The sequence below is a fragment of the Grammomys surdaster genome, unplaced genomic scaffold, assembly GCF_004785775.1.
Source record: "Grammomys surdaster isolate TR1022 unplaced genomic scaffold, NIH_TR_1.0 126278, whole genome shotgun sequence".
NCBI classification, from domain to species: domain Eukaryota; kingdom Metazoa; phylum Chordata; class Mammalia; order Rodentia; family Muridae; genus Grammomys; species Grammomys surdaster.
In genome coordinates this window covers 6,136,351-6,155,356 of record NW_021621078.1, presented here as the reverse complement: position 1 = coordinate 6,155,356, position 19,006 = coordinate 6,136,351, and the positions used below count along the sequence as shown (strand labels likewise).

The window sequence follows — 19,006 nt, the reverse complement described above, 5'->3', positions numbered from 1 at the left end:
GGCTCTATTCCTTTGAGGCGGAGCCTCTCTGAATCAGGGCTCATGTTTCAAGCTATGCGGTGGCCAGCAAGCTGCAGCGATCCTTCCATCTCCGTGCTCCAGTGCTGGGTCACAGGGTCACAGGCGCGTGAGAGACCACACCTGACTTACAGGTGCTAGATCTGAACCCAGGTCTTCACAGTTGTGCAGTAAGTGCTCTTAGCCATAAGCAATCTCTCTAGCCCTAAATTTTAAAATTTCAAAAGGATTTCACAAACTGGTTACATGAATAATTATTTCCTATAGTCCTTAAAGTTAATTTCGTATTTGTGTGTGTATATTAAGTATTCAACAGAGAATAACTGAATGAAACAAATAAGTTTTCTACACTAGTGTACAATGTATATCCATGTTTATGAAAACAAAATTAACAGCCTTGCCTATAACCACGGACTCATACAACACCTGGGTATTAAGTGTCAATGGCATAACAAGGGCTGGAGAGCCAGATATGCTGTAGTGGATGAAGTTCTCCCTCAGGAGACTTACATTCAAGGAGGGAAGGCAGACCAAACACTACACACTGCCATAGTGCTTTCAGGGAAACAAAAGGCAGCTTTCATAAGTCATATCAAGGGTGGGCTAGCTGAATTAAGAGAGTTAGAAAAGACCTCCTGGAGGAGGGACGAGTAAGCACGGAACCAGAACCGAAGCAAGCTATCTGGAAGAGTTAAAAAAAATTAAAACAACTGAATAAAACAAGGCAAAAGCACAAAGAGGATGACAGGGACGTATCTTGGAATATGTGCGTTGAGGTGTGGTCTGTTGCCATGTATCATAATGCTAAATACTGGCCCCAAGGTCTGGTTGCCTCAGGGATGAGGAAATCCTCATGTACACCAAGTGATGCTATGTACAAGAACTGGCCATGAGGGCTGGCCAGCTGGAGTTACTGGCAGGAAAGTAGACAAAATAGCACAGAGGGCTGATATCTGTCCAGCTCTAGTGCTGTCTAAAGTTGGTGTCTTTTATCTGGGAACTAAACAATCTAAGGTGGGGTATAAACCCCCGATTGATATTAATTTTAACTACAACATATATGGGAAAGGAAACAGGCCCAGGTGGCAGGCAGCTGGCTCCAAAGAAGCAAAGTGACATGAAGCAATGGTAAGATGACCAACTCCACATGGAGGGTGCTACAGGCCCAGGAAGCTAACTCATTTGAGGGATTGAGGGGAAGAAGGGAGTATTAAAGTAAAACCTCTCAGTAAGTAGATTGGGTGTAGTCTAGCAGAAAATAGAAAGCCAAAACTGATACTACCAGCTGGTTCAAACAGGAGCCCTGCGCATAACACATCCTCGTTGGAAGCCCTCCAACTCCTCTGGCAAAGGATGATTTGTGTCTTACACTGAGCTGATTGCAGTGAGCCACCTACTGGCTCAGGGACATTCAACTTCTTACTCTACAAATACCCACACAACTTATAACTGGAAAATCCTACCACAAAGGAAACCCGAGCTGGATGGACTCACCAGTAAACCCTGCATACGTAAGACGGAGCCAACACCAGGCCTGCACAAACTGTTTCAGAAAACAGAGAAGGGGCGTGACCCAAGCAACTTAAAATCAACAGTATTACTTGAGTTAAAACCACACAAAAGCATTGCTAGAATAGAAAACTGTATTATATATCATAAGAATAATGCAGAATTCCTTAACATAAATCCAGCAGTTATAGAAAAGAAATATTTCATGAGCAAGTGGGATTCCAGGTATTCAATACTGGTTTAAAGTTTGAAAGTAACATAATTTATCACATTACAGTAAATAAGGAGAAATATGATTGTTCCCCTCAATAGCTACAATTAATTATTAATTTAAAAATTGAAACACATTCATGATAAAAACTATCAGTAAGAAGGTGCCTGGAAACACTCACCTCATAGCAATAAAACAGAACAAAACAAAACCAACCAAACAAAAACCCTCCTCCTTACACCTGGATCTAAGTTCCTTAATAACACCTGCCAATAAACCCCCGAGGCTGCTCAGTAAAGTGGCTGAGCTGAGGGAAGGAAAATATAACATGAGCCATGGATGCTTCACGGTACCAGGAACTACAGGAAGTACCCCAGAATAACAAGGTGTGCCAAGTGACAGATGCTAACCCAAAGGAGGCCCGCCCAATGGTGTGAGCGACAAAGTAACTAGAGTCCTAGACAAGGCTCACTGCATCTGAGCCCTCCCTGAGTCACAGAATGAAATGTACAAAGGACTGACAAGACAAATCATAACCCCGCAGTGAGAGTGAGAGCAGGAGGAATGCTAGACTTAGGACATTCTGAGTAGAGACAGTACTTGTACAGTCTCCAAGTAGCTCCTTTTACATCTATTTGCTTTTATTTCTTATTTTTTAAAATCAGGGGCTGGAGAGGGCTCAGTGGTTAAGAGCACTTGATGTTCTTGCAGAGGACTTGAGTTCAGTTCCCAGCACCTACATGGTGGCTTACAACCATATTTGTCTAGCACCTTCTGGCCTCTTCATGTACAAGGTATGCACGCAGTACACATATATGTAGGCAAAACACTCACACACATAAAATTACATTTTAATTTAGCCTGTGTGTATGAGTACACTGCATGTGTCACAGCACATATGCAGAGGTCAGAGGACAACTTAGACAAGTTGGTTCTTTCCTTCCACCATGTAGGAATTTGAGCCCTTAGCCTACATGGTGGAATCATACAATAGATTCCCAAAACCTGTTCTGCGACCTCCATGTACATGCTGTGACATATACCCTGCAAACACAAAGTAAGTAAATAAAACGTAATTCAAAGGAAAGGAGCTGGAGAGATGGTACAGCGGCTAAAATAATTGCCAGGTAAGCATGATAACCAGATTCGAGATCACCAGACTGGCCCATGGGAAACACTAAGAAGGTGCAGTGGACCACCCATAATTCAAGCCTCAGTACGAGGAGACAAAGGATCCCCAGGGCAAGGTGGCCAGAAAGACTAGCCATACTGTTGAGCCGCGGACTTGAGAGGCCCTGCCTTAATGAATAAGGTAGAAGAGAAAAGATTATTTCCAGCCTCAGGCTTCTACATTCTTATATACACGCATGCATGCACACATAGATTAATAATAAAAGCAAAAAACAGAATGTAAAAATAACTAGTTCTGACACTAGAAGAATCACAGCTTCTAAAAAGACCTGAATTTATTTTATTTTAATGTGTATGGATGTTTTGCCTACATGTGCCTGGTGCCTGTGTAGACCAGAGGAGGGCATCAGATTCCCTGGGACTGGTGTTACAGATGTTGTGAGCTGCCATATAGATGCTGGGAATTGAGCCCAGGTCCTTGCAAGAGCAGCTAGTGTTCTTAACTACCGAGCTACTGTTCCAGTCACTCATGTTTTCATTTTAACAGTTTATATCTAAAGTTGTGGCCTTTAAAGGCAAATGAATTCAAGAGTACCTTAAGCTTATCATACATAACTAATTAGTGACATTCAGTAGTAAACAGCAAACCAACTCCTAACACTGACTATTTAGCATAGCAAGCTGAGCTCAGAGACAACTGCTCTGATCCTTAAATTTTACCACAAAATACAAACAAGAAAAAAAATCATGGAGAAAAATAACTGACATGGAGTAGAACGTGGGACTTGTTTTAAAGCACACTTATACTTTACCCAGTCATTTTCTGCTGAAATCTTGGTTTTGGTTGGTTTTTTTGCACTTGATATTTGGCCTTTTTACTCTTTATAAAGTTTCTTCAATAAGGTAAGTGGCAAGAGACCATTCAAACATAAACACAGTATTACTACTGTGGATACCATTAATAACTTGCAGTAGGAATAAGGGCAGCACAGCAGTATGCTGGCTAAAAGAGAAGTCAGGCAGAGAGGAGGAAAATCCTCGAAGGGCATCCTTTAATTATGGCTAATGAGCTGCCATCCATCTCCACCGAATCCACTCAGAACAAGACCCATACTGTGATCAAATGTCTTTATAGGTAGACGAGTCAGCAAGCACAGGAAAGCAGGTAGTACTTACTTCCGAAGGTGGTCATGTTCTTTCAGAAACAGTTCAGTTCTCCTGTTGTTTACTCCAGACCCACTTTTATATGATCTAGAACAATGGCAAGAAAAGGCAAGAACATTTTTAGAAGATGCTGCAACATCAGGTTAAGACACTAAGCCAAATGACAGCAGAGGAGAGTTCTGTGTTCTCCACAGTTTTAAGTAAACAACAAGAACGTAATGCTTTTCACTTCCCTCGAGAATGACTACCACAGATGTAAAGGATGAATTTTGTTTCTCCAGTTTAGATTTAGGGGTTTTCTGTTTTTCACCAAACTAACCCAAGCTTCTGAACAGAGGATCTTCCTTTTCCTGTGTGTATTACCTTCCATATTATTTTCTCCAGCAGAAGTAGAACTTTAGACTAATGAGCACATGGCACAGGAAGCTACTGAACCAACATTATTCATCACAGCAGCGCAGGCCACTCATGAGCAAAGTCTGAGGAACACTGCAACCCCAATGTTTAGTCCTGGTACACTTCAGGATTTCCATGTTCACTGTCAGCACGTTACAGTTACCAAAGGGGACCTTTCTTTACCTCTATCAATAATCTTATTTTCCTGCTTTTCATTAGTAATAAGAATTAAGAACATTTTCTTTCCTTCTTTTCTTTTTTAGGAGTCAGGGTTTCTCCGTGTAGCCCTGGCTGTCCTGGAACTCTCTATGTATACCAGGTCTCAAACTCACAGGAATCTGCTCGCTTCTGCCTCCTGAGTGCTGAGGTTAAAGGCATGCACCACCACAACTGGTCTTTAAGAACAATTTTTTTTTTAATTCTCAAACTGTACCAATGTGTACGATACCTACTTTTGTAAAATAAGACCTGATGGTAGCTGCCTCTTTCAAAAGAGTATCGTGGAACCAAAAAGGTAATACACAAAAAGGACTGTGTAACATGCAAAAACAGTACAGAATACACTAGCAAAGCCGTCAGCAAACCCTTGTTACTTAGGCATAACTAGGCCTCACTCATTAACAAGCTTCCCTCCAGCACTGTGATGGTAAACTCCTTCAAGGCTAAGCTGACATTTTCACACCGTCCGTCTACACAATGTCTTGCTCATAGCTGGTACTCAGACAATGGTTTAATGAATGAAGTTTTTCAGAAACTAAAGTGTTATATTCTGGTGGCTTCCACAAACTGTAGAAGAGCTAAACCCCTCTGTGGGTTCTGACTGCAGTCTTCAAATTGTGACTGCAAGGCAGCTGTACAGAAATTAAAGAAGCTTACACATTCCAAACAACGACACTGCCACACGGCAGGTCAGGCGTGGTAGTACACACTTTTCCTCCCAGCTCTTAGGAATTAGAGTCTGAGGCCAGTCTGCTCTATAAGGCAGGTTTCAGGCCTGCTAATGCTATGTAGAGAGGCTCTCTAGGAAGCTTTCTCAGAGCACACGTAACACATACCATAATACATCATGCACTTGTGATGAGTGCGTGTCCTAGTTGATATACCATAAGTATCACAAACTATCACAAACCAGATCATGGTAGCATCATTCATTAAATGGTCCAAAATGGGAAAACTGTCTAGGTATGGTAGAAGCTACCTACCATCTCAGCCCTCAGGAAGCAGAGTCAGGAGGGCCACAGCCAAAGCCAGCCTGACCAATGCCTCAAGAAAACAAAAAACAAGAGAGAAAATCTTCAGCATCGGTTATATACTCTATAGGACTTCATCAGTCAAGGCCAGTTGTAGAAACTAAGACTCTATGTGGAATGTTAGCCTATGCCCCTGAGGGGCGGTCAAGCAAAGGATGGAAAGAACAAACCTTTCTGACTGAGACCACTGTAAAATGCCGAAGGCCTTAGCCTTGCAAGGCTTTCATTCTACATTAAACCTAGAAACTCCTGCCTCCATAGAAACATAGTTTGGAATTTCAGGGAAGCTAATAGCTTACGCTGGACTTAAGGTCAAGGTTGGCAAAGGCTCATAGGACGACTGGGAGACGGCAAAGTAGAGTCAGCCCATATGTTAGCAAGCTTCAAAGAAACATGAAATGGAAAACCAAAAACCCCAAAGTCTAAATCCTGGTTTTGCTACTCAATTTGCAATTAACCACAGATACAGCCTGAATCCACATAAACACTGTAAACGGTAACATGAAAGGTAACTTACTCAATATCTTTTCGTACTGATCCCATGAGATTCTCCCTTTCCCGTACTGCCATAAAGTTTGCTTTGGTTTTATGGAATTCATGTGTATAGTCCTGCAATAAATCAACATCCAGACTTAACACAAACTATTTATGTACTTTGATCCTTCTAAAGTAGTTGTACATGCACATCAGCCTTCACTTCAGAGCACGAAGTGTCCCACCACCCCGTGCCTTATCACACAGGAATTATAAGAACAAAAAATCTAAGACGAAACGACTTCAAATAGCCTAGGGTAAAAAATGGGAGAGACTTTTCTACTCAATGGTGTGATTTAATAAGGCTTAGAGCTTATTTTTCAAACCCATGCCCACATCCCCACCTTCCTCTCAGTGCTGAGGATCCAACCCATGGCTTTACAAATGCAAAACAAATGCTCTACCACGGAGCTACACCCCCAGACTATTTTTAAGAAAGTTCTGTTGTCTTTCGTATTTGTATTAATTTTATGTATATTAAACAATTGAGTCCTTTGCTGTAGTTCTGACATTAGATCTTCCTTAGCTCTTCAATGCTCAGAAATTTATAAATTTCACCCACTCTCTATTTGGAACTTTGATGGATTTTCTTTCCTCTCCTTCTTTCCTATGCTTTTTCTACACTTAAGTTTTTGGGAGTGGTGGGGGGGAGAAAAAAGGGAGGGAAGGAGGAGAGGGAAAGGAGAAAGGGGAGGGAAAAAAGAAGGGAAGGAGGAGGTGAGAGAGAGAGAGAGAGAGAGAGAAAGAGAGAGAGAGAGAGAGAGAGAGAGAGAGAGAGAGAGAGAGAGAGAAGGAGGGAGGGAGGGAGGGAGGGAGGGAGAGAGGAAAATCTGCCAGTAAAACCCTATGTTTGCAGCTGGACTGTTTGTACACAGCTGGGGATGATAGTGTACTCTTGTAATCTCAGCAGTGAGGAGGCAGAGACAGGAGGAGCCCCATGGCTCACTGGCTCTATGGCTCATCCTAGCCAAATTGGCAAGCCTCAGTTCCTAGGGAGACCCTGCCTCAAAAACTAAGAACAACTGACTACCAAAGGTTGGCCTCTGGCCTCCATACATACACATACCTGCACCTGAGTGTTCATGCATGCATGTCCACATGAACACACATATGTACACACATGAATGCACGCACACAAACATGCACACACACACTCTTATCTTTAGAGAATTTTTACAATTTATGCATGTTTGTGTGGGGGTACATGTGTGGAAGTCAGCAAAGTTAGCTGTAAAGTTAGCTCTCTCCTTCCACCATGTGGTCCTAAGGAATGAACTCAAGTTGTCAAGGCTTGATAGCAAGTGCTTTTACTCAAAAGCCACTTAGCTGGCCCCTAGAAACAAACTATCAATTATCCCAGCTTTTTTGTTTGTTTTAAAGATTTATTTATTTATTTTATGTACATGAGTACACTGTAGCTGTCTTCAGACACACCAGAAGAAGGCATCGGATCCCATTACAGATGGTTGTGACCCACCATATGGTTGCTGGGAATTGAACTCAGGATCTCTGGAAGAGCAGTCAGTGCTGAGCCACCTCTCTAGCCCCTTATCTTAGCTTTTCAACAGGTTTCAACATCTGGTAAAATTAAACACTCTTCTTCACTTTGAGAGCTATATTAAGCTTTATTCTTGATCATTTTATATGATTTTAAATGAACTTTGCTATCATCTTGCCATTCTAAAAAAAGTAAAGGAAGTCAGTTGGTGGTACAGCTGTAATTCCAGTACTTGGAAAGTGGAATAAGAGGATTGGGAATTCAAGGCCAGTTTATGGTAAAGGCAACTGTTTCAAAAACCAAATTTAAAAAAAAAGAATACAAAGAGCTGAGTGAGGGCACACACTTGGAACTTCAGTATTTGGAGGCTGAGGCAGGGGGATTGAAAGTCAGGGACAAGTATGGATTACAAAGCCAGAGCATAAAGCTTGCCCCAAAGAAAAATAATTTCCTATTTCTTCCTTTATACATATATGTAGTTTCATTTATCCCCCAAGCTGGCTTTGAACTCCTGATCTTCCTGTCTCTACCTCCCAAGTACTGGGATTACAGGTTGACACCATCACACCTGGCTGGGTGTGTTTCACTTTTGGTGCCAGTGACTGAACAAGGGCCTCCTTCATGCTCGCTCTCTGCTGGTCCTGACCCCACCCCATGTAATTCATTTCCTAATGGGTCACTGGGATAACAGAGCACAATGGCTTGCTTTTATATATACCATCCTACTGAGTTTGTTTCTAACTTTTATCATTTAATTTTCTTGGTGTATCAGACATACATGATTTTATCATGCCACGTTATAAATTGGCCTCTTCCTTTCAAATATTTATCTCAGGTTTTGCTGTTGTTTTTTATTAACTGTACTGATGAGAAACTCCAAAGCAATGTCAGACATCTATGGTGGTTATAAGTACCCTTTTCTTGTTTTGTTCTTTTCTTTTCTGAGTCAGGGTCTAACAGCATGGTCTAGTCTCGGCTTTCTGATTTTCTTGTGTCTTCTGGGATTCTAGGCCTGAACCAGAATTGGGAACTGAACTCAGAGCTCTGTGTATATTCTGCCACCTTCTGGGGGCTGAGTGTGGGGCCTTGTGCACTTACTACAAATCCTCCCACTGAATTCTACTTCTGATCGTTGCTGTTGTCCCCCTCACCGCCCACCACCCTTCGAGACGAGGTTTACTATGTATCCCTGGCTGGCCTGGAATTCACTACACACACCAAGTTGACTTCCAACTTGTGGTACTCCACTTCCCTCTATTTTGCAACTGCTGGGGTTACAGCTGTGTGCCACCATACTCCGATTCCCAATTGTGGAACAGAAAGATGGCTCAGCAGGTAAAGGCATTTGTTGCCAAGCCTGACAACTGAGTTTAATCCCAAGAACTCAGAGCGGAAAACTAGAACTGAGTTCTGTAAAGTGTCCTCTGACCTCCACATGTACACATAGACACACAGATACACATACATACATACATACATACATACATACCTACATACATACATACATACATACTTACATACATAAATGTATGTAGGTATGTATGTATAAAAGATAGTTTTGGAAAGCATTCCTCTTTGTTTAGGTGTGTGCCTGTGTGCTTCCTATGCACACATGTGCAGAGGTATCTTCTTCTATTGCTCTCCACCTAGTTTTTAAGTCTCTCAATGAATCTAAAGCTTGCACTTTTGGCTAGGATAGCTGGCCAGCAAGTCTTTAGGATTATCTGTCTTCATCTCCTACAAAGTTGAGATTGCAGATACATATGGCCATGTCTGGCTTTTATATGGGTTCTAGGGATTTGAACTCAGATCCTATTGCTTTCATAGCAAGCACTCTGACCCATGGAGCCATCTCTCCTATTCCTGTCACCACCATATCATCATCACCATCATCACCATCACCACCATCACCATCTTGAGACAGGGTCTCACTATGCAGTCCCAGCTGATCTGGAACTCATCCTATAGACTGGATTGGCCTTGAACTCACTCAAACTGGCCTGCCTGACTCCTGAGTGCTAGGATTTAAAATTGGGTACCAATTTTTAAAGAGTTCTTAAATCATATGGTTGTTTAATTTTCTCAGTAATAACAATGTTTGCCTTCTAATCTGTACATCTGTACTTTAATACCACCTAATAAATCTTTACATTTATGCTGTTTTGTTATACTTTTAATATTTGCTAAAAAGATACTCTAACCACAGTTAATTACTCCTCTTGCAGCCAACTCAGTAGCATGGAGACATTACACCCCATACACCACCTGCAGAATGTCTCTGTGTCGCTGCAGCGTGTGCATCAGGGCTGCATTCAGTGACGGCACCCCTGCACTATGGGTGTACTCTGCCATTTTGTCGTTTACTCCTGTAAGCTAGAAAGAAAAGGGAAATAGTTTAAAAAGCACTAAACACAGCTCAAGTGAATTATTCGCCTATATGTCCTCTTGGCTGACAGTAAACAAGACAAGACCCAGTCACCAGCAATTCCCACAAAGAACATGTTCCAATTTGGATGGCCGCCATTAAAATTCACGTGGTCAGAGGAGGAGCACACAGTGAATGAACAGGTGTTTTCAGTAAACAGTATAATTTGGAACCATATCTAACAAACAGCAAACTAGCTGTTTACCCAAAAGCACTTACCCTTGCCAAAAGCTGTTCAATTTCAATTGCCATTGTCTCAAACATTCTGTCTTGGCTTGATCCATTTAATAGGGGTGTTGTGTCAGAACTAAAGAGAAGTTCAATTAAAAAATCCATTACTTAGCCCTTTAAAACATCCTTAAAATAGTCAGGTAATTTTTCTTAAAGAGATCAAATAAACTCCAAAACATTCCTTCTCTTTCTTTAAAAACTATGATTTTATGGCCCAGTGGATAAAGCTGCCAAGCCTGGTGACCAGAGTTCAGTTACTGGGATCCACATGGTAGGGGGAGAGAACTAACTCCTATTAGTTGTTCTGAACTAGATAATACCATCCTCAGTGAGGAAACCCAGACCCAAAAGGACACGCATGGTATGTACTCACTGATAAGTGGATAGTAGCCACCAAGTACAGAATAACCATGCTACAATCCACAGACCCAAAGAAACTAACAAGGAGGTCCCAAAGGAGGATGTGTGAGTCTCACTGAGAAGCAGAAACAAAATAGACATTGAAGGTATATGGAGGGAGGGAACTGGATGGGAGAGGGAGTGAGGAGGGGAATGGGATCAGGGGTGGGGAGAGGGGGTGCAGGAGAGGACTGGGAGTAAGAACAGAAACTGATAGGGGAGCATCTCTAAGACTAGCTGGAGCCCTGGGATGGGGAAGCTCCTGGAAGTCTCTGGGGGTGATCCCTAGAGACTCCTACCAATGAGGGATATGGAGACTGAAATGGCTACCTCCTGTAGCCAGGCAGGACTTCCAGTGAAGGGAGGGGGACATCAAGTCATCCCCAAAACCTTCAACCCCAAATTATCCTGCCTTCAAGATACACAGGATAAAGATGAAGCAGAGGTTGAGGGAACAGCCAACCAATGACTGTCCCAACTTAAGACCTATCCCATGGGAGACAGCCAACCTCTGACACTACTACTGATACTCAGCTCTGCTTGTACAGAGGAGCCTAGCACAACTGTCTCCTGAGAGGCTTCATCCAGCAGCAGACGGAGGCAGATGCAGAGACCCACAGCCAAACATCAGAGTTTGGGGAGGCTTGTGGAAGAGGGGGGGATAGAACTGAGCAAGCTGGAGGGGTCAAGGACACCACAAGAAGATCCACAGAGTCAATTAACCTGGGCCAATGGGGCTCACAGAGACTGAACTACCAGCCAAAGAGCATGCTCAGGATGGCCCTAGGTTCCCTACACATTTGTAGCAAATGTGTAACTTGGTCCTCATGTGGGTTCCCTAATAACTGGAGTGGGGGCTGTCTCTGACTGTTGCCTGCCACTGGATCCCTCTCCTCTAAATGAACTGCCTGGTTGGGCCTCAGTGAGAGAGGATGAGCTTAGTCCCGCTGCAACTGGATGTCCCTGGGTGTTGGGTACCAAAGGGGGGCTTCCCCTTCACTGAGGAGAAGGATTTGTAAGAGTGGGACTGGGAGGAGAGGAGGGAGGGAAGGCCGCTATCAGGATATAAAATGAAAACATAAATCAATGAAAAAAAAACCCACACATCCTAAAATACTAAAAAACAGTACAAAATATAAATGATATGAAGACATTCCAAACGCTGTGTACCACTCTCCAAATGACAGAGAATACTCTAAGCAACTAAAATTCTAAATTTGAAAGAATAATGGAAAAGAAGCAAAAAACTCTTTATAATAGTGAAGGGGAAAAAATGGTTACAGATTACATTATGGAGCCTAAGAGGAAATAATCTTTATCTTTTCTCCAAAAACAAGGTTTCTTATGCCTTTAAATTCTTTCTTCCTTTAATGACTCTTATCAAAAAGAAAACTGAGATTGAAATGACCTGATTAGATAAGCAGTTATTCAGGAATCAGCAGATAGCATCCAGGCTAACAGCAGAGGTCAGCATGCTTTCACACCAGGCTCCACTTCCACTCACAATCTGCCTCATACTAGTTTACAAGAATGTATTTAAGTCTCTTTATATCAGAATACCCGTCAGAAATCGGGCTTTTCACAGATGAAAGATGTCTGACAGATGCAAATTCTAAAAGTTGCACTTGTCTCTTCTCAAACACCACACCTCTTTTAGAAAGCCGTACTGTATACACGATCACACAGGCAGCTTAATGCAGATTAGTTATTCCCAACACAACAAAATGGATCACTCTCCAACCTGAGTGTAGACTGATGTCTCATCTTTATACAGCATTTAATGAGGCAACTCAAAGATTAAATCATCAACTCAACATCAAAAGAACCTTAGCGATCACTGTTCCCTCAAATACTTACTTTCATAATGAAACCAATCAGTGAACCTGCTAAAGAGCAGCTAGTAAGAACTTTTAAAGCATACTTATCTTACTTACTTATGGGTATGCTTGCTTGCCTGTGTGAGTTTATGTGCACCACTGTATTTTGAGCTGGAAGAGTCTGGAGGGCATTAGACTCCCTGGACTTGGATTATAAGCATTTGTGAGTATGTCCATGTAGTTGCTGAGAATCAAACCTAGGTTCTCTGCAAAAGCAGCTGTATCTCCAGTCTCAGTTTTTTTATTTTTCCCTTAAAGACAGAGGCTTGTTTTGTATACACAGGCCAAGCTAGCCTGGAACTTGTGGTCTTTTTGTTCTATTCTCCTCAGTGTGGGACTATAGGCATGTACCATGCCGGGCTTTAATAAGGATTCTTGTTTTAGATGCTTCACTGGGTCTTAAGCTTTATTTCTTCTTCAAGCATTCCCATTTCTATGCCTCGTAACATGACATAAAAATATCTAGTTCTTAGGCAGGCATGATGGTACATACCTGTAATTCCAGCACTTGGGAGGCTGCGGTAGGAAGGTAACAGGCTTGAGTCCAGCTTGGACCACACAGGGATCAAAGTAGAGACTGGGGTCAGCTTTTTATTGTCTCCTAAGCCAAGGTTGTGAGGGCATCTCCTAGGATGTGCAACTACGAAACAGCTCTCTGTGCCGCTGATCTGAACCCTCCTACAGGGTACACTGAAGACAACAATGGGCCAGTAGAGATCAAGAAGGAAACTGCTTGTCTTTTCATCTACATATGCCCAGTACCTGGCAAATGGTATTTACTGTTCTTTAAGTATTTGTTGAATGAATGAGTAACATGGCAATCTCTACTACTGGATATTCCATAGTCACTATTCTTAGGACGGTAGAGGAGTCCAGGAAAATGGTTTAAAAAAACTCATTCTCAGGGCTGGTTAAGAACACTGACTGTTCTTCCAGAGGTCCTGAGTTCAATTCCCAGTAACCATTACATAGTAGCTCACAATCATCTGTAATAGAACCTCTTTTAGTGTGTCTGAAGACAGTGACAATGTACTTACCCAAAACAAATAAATCTTTAAAAAAATAAACAAAACCTCCTCATTCTCTACAACACTAGGATTCAGCTGAGTTTAGTTCACTTAATAGGTATGAGATGATCCATAGTCCTTGACTCTCAGCATACAGAAAAGAACCCCAAGACCTCTAAAAGAAACGTTCTGTTCACCGATGACTCTATTCATGCGACATGTTTCCAATCTGGAAATCAAAATGAACACTGAGCATATGTGATGGTTTATATATGCTTGGCCCAGAGAATGGCACTATTAGAAGGTGTGGCCCTGTTCGAGTAGGTGTGTCACTGTGGGCGTGGGCTTAAGACCTCATCCTAGCTGCCTGGAAGCCAGTGTTCTGCTAGCAGCCTTCAGATGAAATGTAGAACTCTCAGCTCCTCCTGCACCATCCCTGCCTGGATGCTGCTGCCATGCTCCTACCTTGATGATAATGGACTGAACCTCTTGACCTGTAAACCAGCCCCAACTAATGTTGTCTTTTATAAGACTTGCCCCGCTCACAGCAGTAAAGCCCCAACTAAGACACCATGCACAGTCAATCTTTATTTTCCAGAGCTGGGGATTACAGTTCCCAGACATGGAACTCCAATGTCAGCCTGCAACCTCATAACCCTAGGCTCTCTAGGGAAGCAGAATCAGCCCCAAATCACAGACATTGTTTCTTTAAAAGGGAATCCAAGCAGAAAGTACAGGAAAAGCATCCTATAACAATGTTTCCTGGCAGATTTGAGTTTTAAAATTGTATACTCACTGGAAAAAACAAATGCGAACCTTAAATCCAAAAAAAAAAGCTTTCTGGATAGAAAGCTTACTCATTAAGAAACAAAGGCAAAAGTGATCCTCAAGTTGCTTACGTGGTGAATGAACGCGCGCAAACCACAGTCTCACACTGAGGTCCGTGGGGTGCCGCTAGCTTGTTTCTAGGTCCCACAGTCAACATATTGTACCTGCTAACTTTGTAAGCCTCGAGCCCTTATGAAAAAGGACCAATGTTTTGGCTACAATAGTGAAAAGAGATTTGTGGGGATGCCAACAACACGGGAGCCTTAGGATGCGAGTACTGGAGGTTAAAGCGCAACAACACGGGAGCCTTAGGATGCGAGTACTGGAGGTTAAAGCGCAGTTCTGTTGTTATCAGTATTAGCTAGAAAATATTCATCCTCCACTAACTGTTGAAAAATACAGAAATGAGAGTTGATTAACAAATGACAACTCTGCTGTCAACGATCTCACTGCTGGTGTATACATAAGTACAATCTGGGTGAAAATGTTCATAGCAACATTTATACAAAGTTTTAAGAACAGAACTTGAGATACAGTGATCATATTAGCTATTAAAATTATGATTAAGGAGCAAAAATTAGAAATGTCTATCAAATAGTTAAATCCTAATAAGTTATTTAATACATGTAGCAAATAAAGACAATAGCCAAATGTACCCACAGCTGAACTTCAAAGACAGTGTTAAATAAAAAAAGGCAAACTACGAAATAGTTCTTGTAAAATGCTACAAATTGCCTAGAAATACCAACATCTGTAACAAAAATAGTGATGTTTCTATGTAAATAAGGACAGTGTGGGGCATGTGGTCGCTACCAGGGGCTTCATCTGAGCTTGCAATGATTATTCCTTAAAGAGACACTAACAAAATAGGGTTCATGATGTTATTCCTTATATTTCTAAGAACCTCAAACATTTCCTCATTTTTTTTGAAGCAAGTGATTAAGTAATCATAAGATTTAAAAAATATAAACTTTCATACAGACGTGGCAGCACACACATTTAATCCCAGCACTAGGGAGGCAGAGGCAGGCAGATCTCTGATGAGTTAGAGGCCAGCCTGGTCTACAAAACAAGTTCCAAGACAGCCAGGGGCTGTTTACACAGAGAAACACTGTCTCAAACCTTGCCACCCCCCCCTCCAAAATAACCTTTCCTTGAGTTGTAATATGCTAGTTTCTCAAAACAACAACAAAAAACTTCCATGATTGTGAGGATCCTGCATTAGATTCATTCTAAAACATAAACACCAGAAAAAGTTTGCATACTTGAATACAGTTCCATTCAGAAATTAGAAAACAAAAATATCAGTCAGATGGTGGTGGTGGTGCAGCCCTTTAATCCCAGCCCTGGGGAGGCAGAGGCAGGGGGATTTCTGAGTTCAAGGTCAGCCTGGTCTGCAGAGTGAGTTAGTTCCAGACAGCCAGGGCTACACAGAGAAACCCTACAAAACAAAAACAAAACAAAAATCATGTGGGCAAGCCAGACATTTCTGTAGACTGACTGAGAATGAAATTTTTTGGATCTGTTATGGAGCCCAGAAGGAATTTACAATTTTGTGTCCCCTGTCTCGGCCTCCTAGTGCTGGCAGAGGTGTATAAGCCTAGCTTCCGAAACTTACTATTGACACAAACTCATTTTTAAAATCTAGAAGTCTCTTCCTGAGTTCTCACAATCTTTGTCTAAGACCTCAAATAAATGTCTGTCTCAAGAATTATGAAGAATTTCAATAAGATACACACAAACATATACACAGAGAGACAAACACACAAAGATAATGACAACGAAACCAAAACATCAGCAGTTCAGCAGCAGATCAAGTCACAGAGTTCTCTATGCCAGTTTCCTTTTAAAAGCATCACATAGTTTAAGGCATACGAGAGAGTTTGGCAGTACCTATACCTATCGCGTCCTCCATCCCGGGCGCTGCTGTGACTGTAGCTCGTACACAGTTTACTGAAGGAAACTAGTTTCAGGTCAAGTTCATTTTCCAGCTGTCGAGCTTGTTTCCTGAGATCTTTAAGAAAATTACAAAAGTAAACCATTAGTCTATCAGTAGTTATTAAACTCATAAGACTATTTTTAAAAAGCCAGCTATGAAAATGATCACATATTCATCTCTGATCTAGTTACTCAGAAACCAGAGGCATGTCTAAGAACGTAAACTGGTCAAGTATTTGAGCTTCAGATGGGAGCAATGAGGGAGGCGGCTGTGGGAGACATACAACCTGTCACTGTCTTTTCACAGAGAGCTGGGCAGCCAGTGTCATAGCATCCTGAGAACACTCTTACAGCAATAGCCAACTGTTGTAACTTGAAGGGAAACAAGGAGAGAATAGAAATCATGAAGAAATGGAGATGATTTCTAATCCTCCCGTCAGTTTACCAGCTAACTTTGTAAGAAGCCAGCATTTTTTTTTTGACATATTTTTCTTTTTATGTTTCAAAACTCTGTTAGGAGTTCGGAATTTTTTTTTCATACAGGTAAAGTACCTTAGTAATTAAACACAGGAAAAAGCAAATTAACAAAAAAAAATATTGCTGCTACAAAAACCGTGTTGGGGGTTCGAGTAAAAACAAGCAGTACACTATAAACAAGACAAAAATACAACTGTGACAGGCTTTTAAAAAGCATGTTTTAAAAGTAGAAGCAAACAGATAAACTGGTGTAGCAGCTTGGTTTCTAAAGGGCTGAATGAAAGAAGCCATACTTGGAAACCCCTGTATGAGTGTGAGTGTGTGTGTGTGCGCGTGTGTGTTCATGGTGGAGTTCAAATGAAAGGAGTAATACAGGAAGGAATAATGTAAGAGTGTCTCAGGACTAAAGAATATCAAGACACTGTTTCATTATATTTTGTAATCAAAGGCAGGAAATGGAATTATATGGTGGATATCTACCCAGAGACCAAATCCCACTCCCAATGTTGCTCAGCCACCCACTGCATTTGAGATTTACTGACGACTCAGTTATTTTAAAAACCTCAAGCCTTTGGTTTTTCTATACATACTTAAAGCATCTGGCACAAAGGTATATTGTCAATAATGGCCTGTTCTAATTATTACAGCACAGTGTTTCAAAAACCAATAGCCTAATGACTATCAAAGGTACCAGCAGCCACTTCTACATCATTTAAAAAGAAATTCTAGCTGCGACAAGTATTTCCAAAGGGCATTTTAAATACATGTTTTAAACTATAGGCACATAGTCTAATGGAAAACATTAAGTAGAAAGCACTTTGAAAACATGACAGATAGAACATAAAATTCAGTCCCTTAGATCTACTGGTTGATGGTGACAATACCATATTTTCCCAGGGGCTTCATGGGACAAAAAGAGGAAATAGGTTTACAAACTAAATAAGCAAACAGTTAAATGAAAAAAGGTGAGCCATTTCTGATCTTTGTGGATCACTGTGGTCTAGGAAAGTTTCGTGTGACCTCACTTGAGTGGACCAGATTTTCAAGAATTAAATAACACAACTGAATGATTTCTTGGCGGGAGAAGAATAACAAATCCATTCATTGGAACCCCTTTACTATCATTTTTAACAAATCTTGGAGTCCAGGATTCTGTCACCCAGTTGTCATTAAAGTCTCAATCTCAAATTGCCAGTTAGGGTCCAGGATGAGCCGGTCTACTCAAACTCCCCGCAAGGCCGGCACTGACAAGTTCCTCCTCACTTTTAGTTTTCTGACAGTGACCTCAACTCCAAGGTTCTGACTACTTGTCTTCCGGGCTCTGGATCTTGTTGCTCAACACTCTCCTCCCAAGAGCTCGTCCCCGTAGCCCCATCCTGAGAGTCTCACCACCCTCTCAGACACTTCCATCTGGAGCCTCAGGAGCCTCTTCCTCTCCATCCCGGTGCCAACCCCTTCCCAGGTCCGGTTCACTCCGCCCCAGATCCTTCCCCAAGTTCTCAGGCCCAGGGTTCCTCTCGGACAACCTCATCCTGAAGTATGGCCGTTCCTGAGCCTTGGCTCTTCTCTCAGCTGCCTCCCTCAAGACCCAGCCTCACTAAGTCCCCTCTGCACCCGGCGGGACCCACTCAGAGGCCTCACCCTCACCTTCCCAGTAATTGCTGGTTCCCGCCGCCATCTTTGTTGCCCAACGTCAGTCGGGACAGATGAGGAGAGGCCTTGAGGGCCAGAGAGTCACCTCCACGCCTTCTTCCACCCCGAGCGCCGAGGCTGATGGGATACTCGAGCCTCCGCAGACACTGCCACCTGGTGGACAATTCGTTATTTTACAGCTTTAAGTAGCACGTTTGAAATGTTGGTTTAGCTGTTCTGGGTGTTCGTACCACATCTTTCTGTGCCTCCAATCTTCAATTCGCTGATCTCAGATTGTTCCTCTTTTCAGCAGGTGACTTAGAGGAGAGACACAGCTTCCCTTATCTCCCTTAAGTAGGATGTCTTGGGGCTGGGGTGGAGGTTGGGGGGTGGCTTAATGGGTAAGGTGCCTTGCCTGTATGTAAGAGGGTCTGGGTTCAATCCCCAGCATTCCATAAACAGAACATGGTGGTATATGCCT

The 19,006-nt window shown here is 42.2% G+C and overlaps 1 protein-coding gene across 2 annotated transcripts in view; it reads right to left on the bottom strand.

Annotated features, from left to right (window-relative positions):
- The window catches only part of Gosr1 (golgi SNAP receptor complex member 1), a 35,365-nt gene extending 16,720 nt beyond the window's left edge, over window positions 1-18,645 (bottom strand). The window contains exons 1-6 of one of the 2 annotated variants that reach the window (XM_028759302.1): window positions 18,541-18,645; window positions 16,372-16,492; window positions 10,356-10,443; window positions 9,977-10,084; window positions 6,197-6,288; window positions 4,046-4,120 (exon numbers count right to left, since the gene is read on the bottom strand). In XM_028759302.1, the coding sequence (XP_028615135.1) occupies window positions 4,046-4,120; window positions 6,197-6,288; window positions 9,977-10,084; window positions 10,356-10,443; window positions 16,372-16,492; window positions 18,541-18,571 (515 nt within the window). In that variant the 5' untranslated portion in view covers window positions 18,572-18,645. The remainder of the gene's footprint in view (window positions 1-4,045; window positions 4,121-6,196; window positions 6,289-9,976; window positions 10,085-10,355; window positions 10,444-16,371; window positions 16,493-18,540) is intronic. The other variant, XM_028759303.1, reaches the window with a different exon arrangement.
- Window positions 18,646-19,006: the final 361 nt, after the last annotated feature.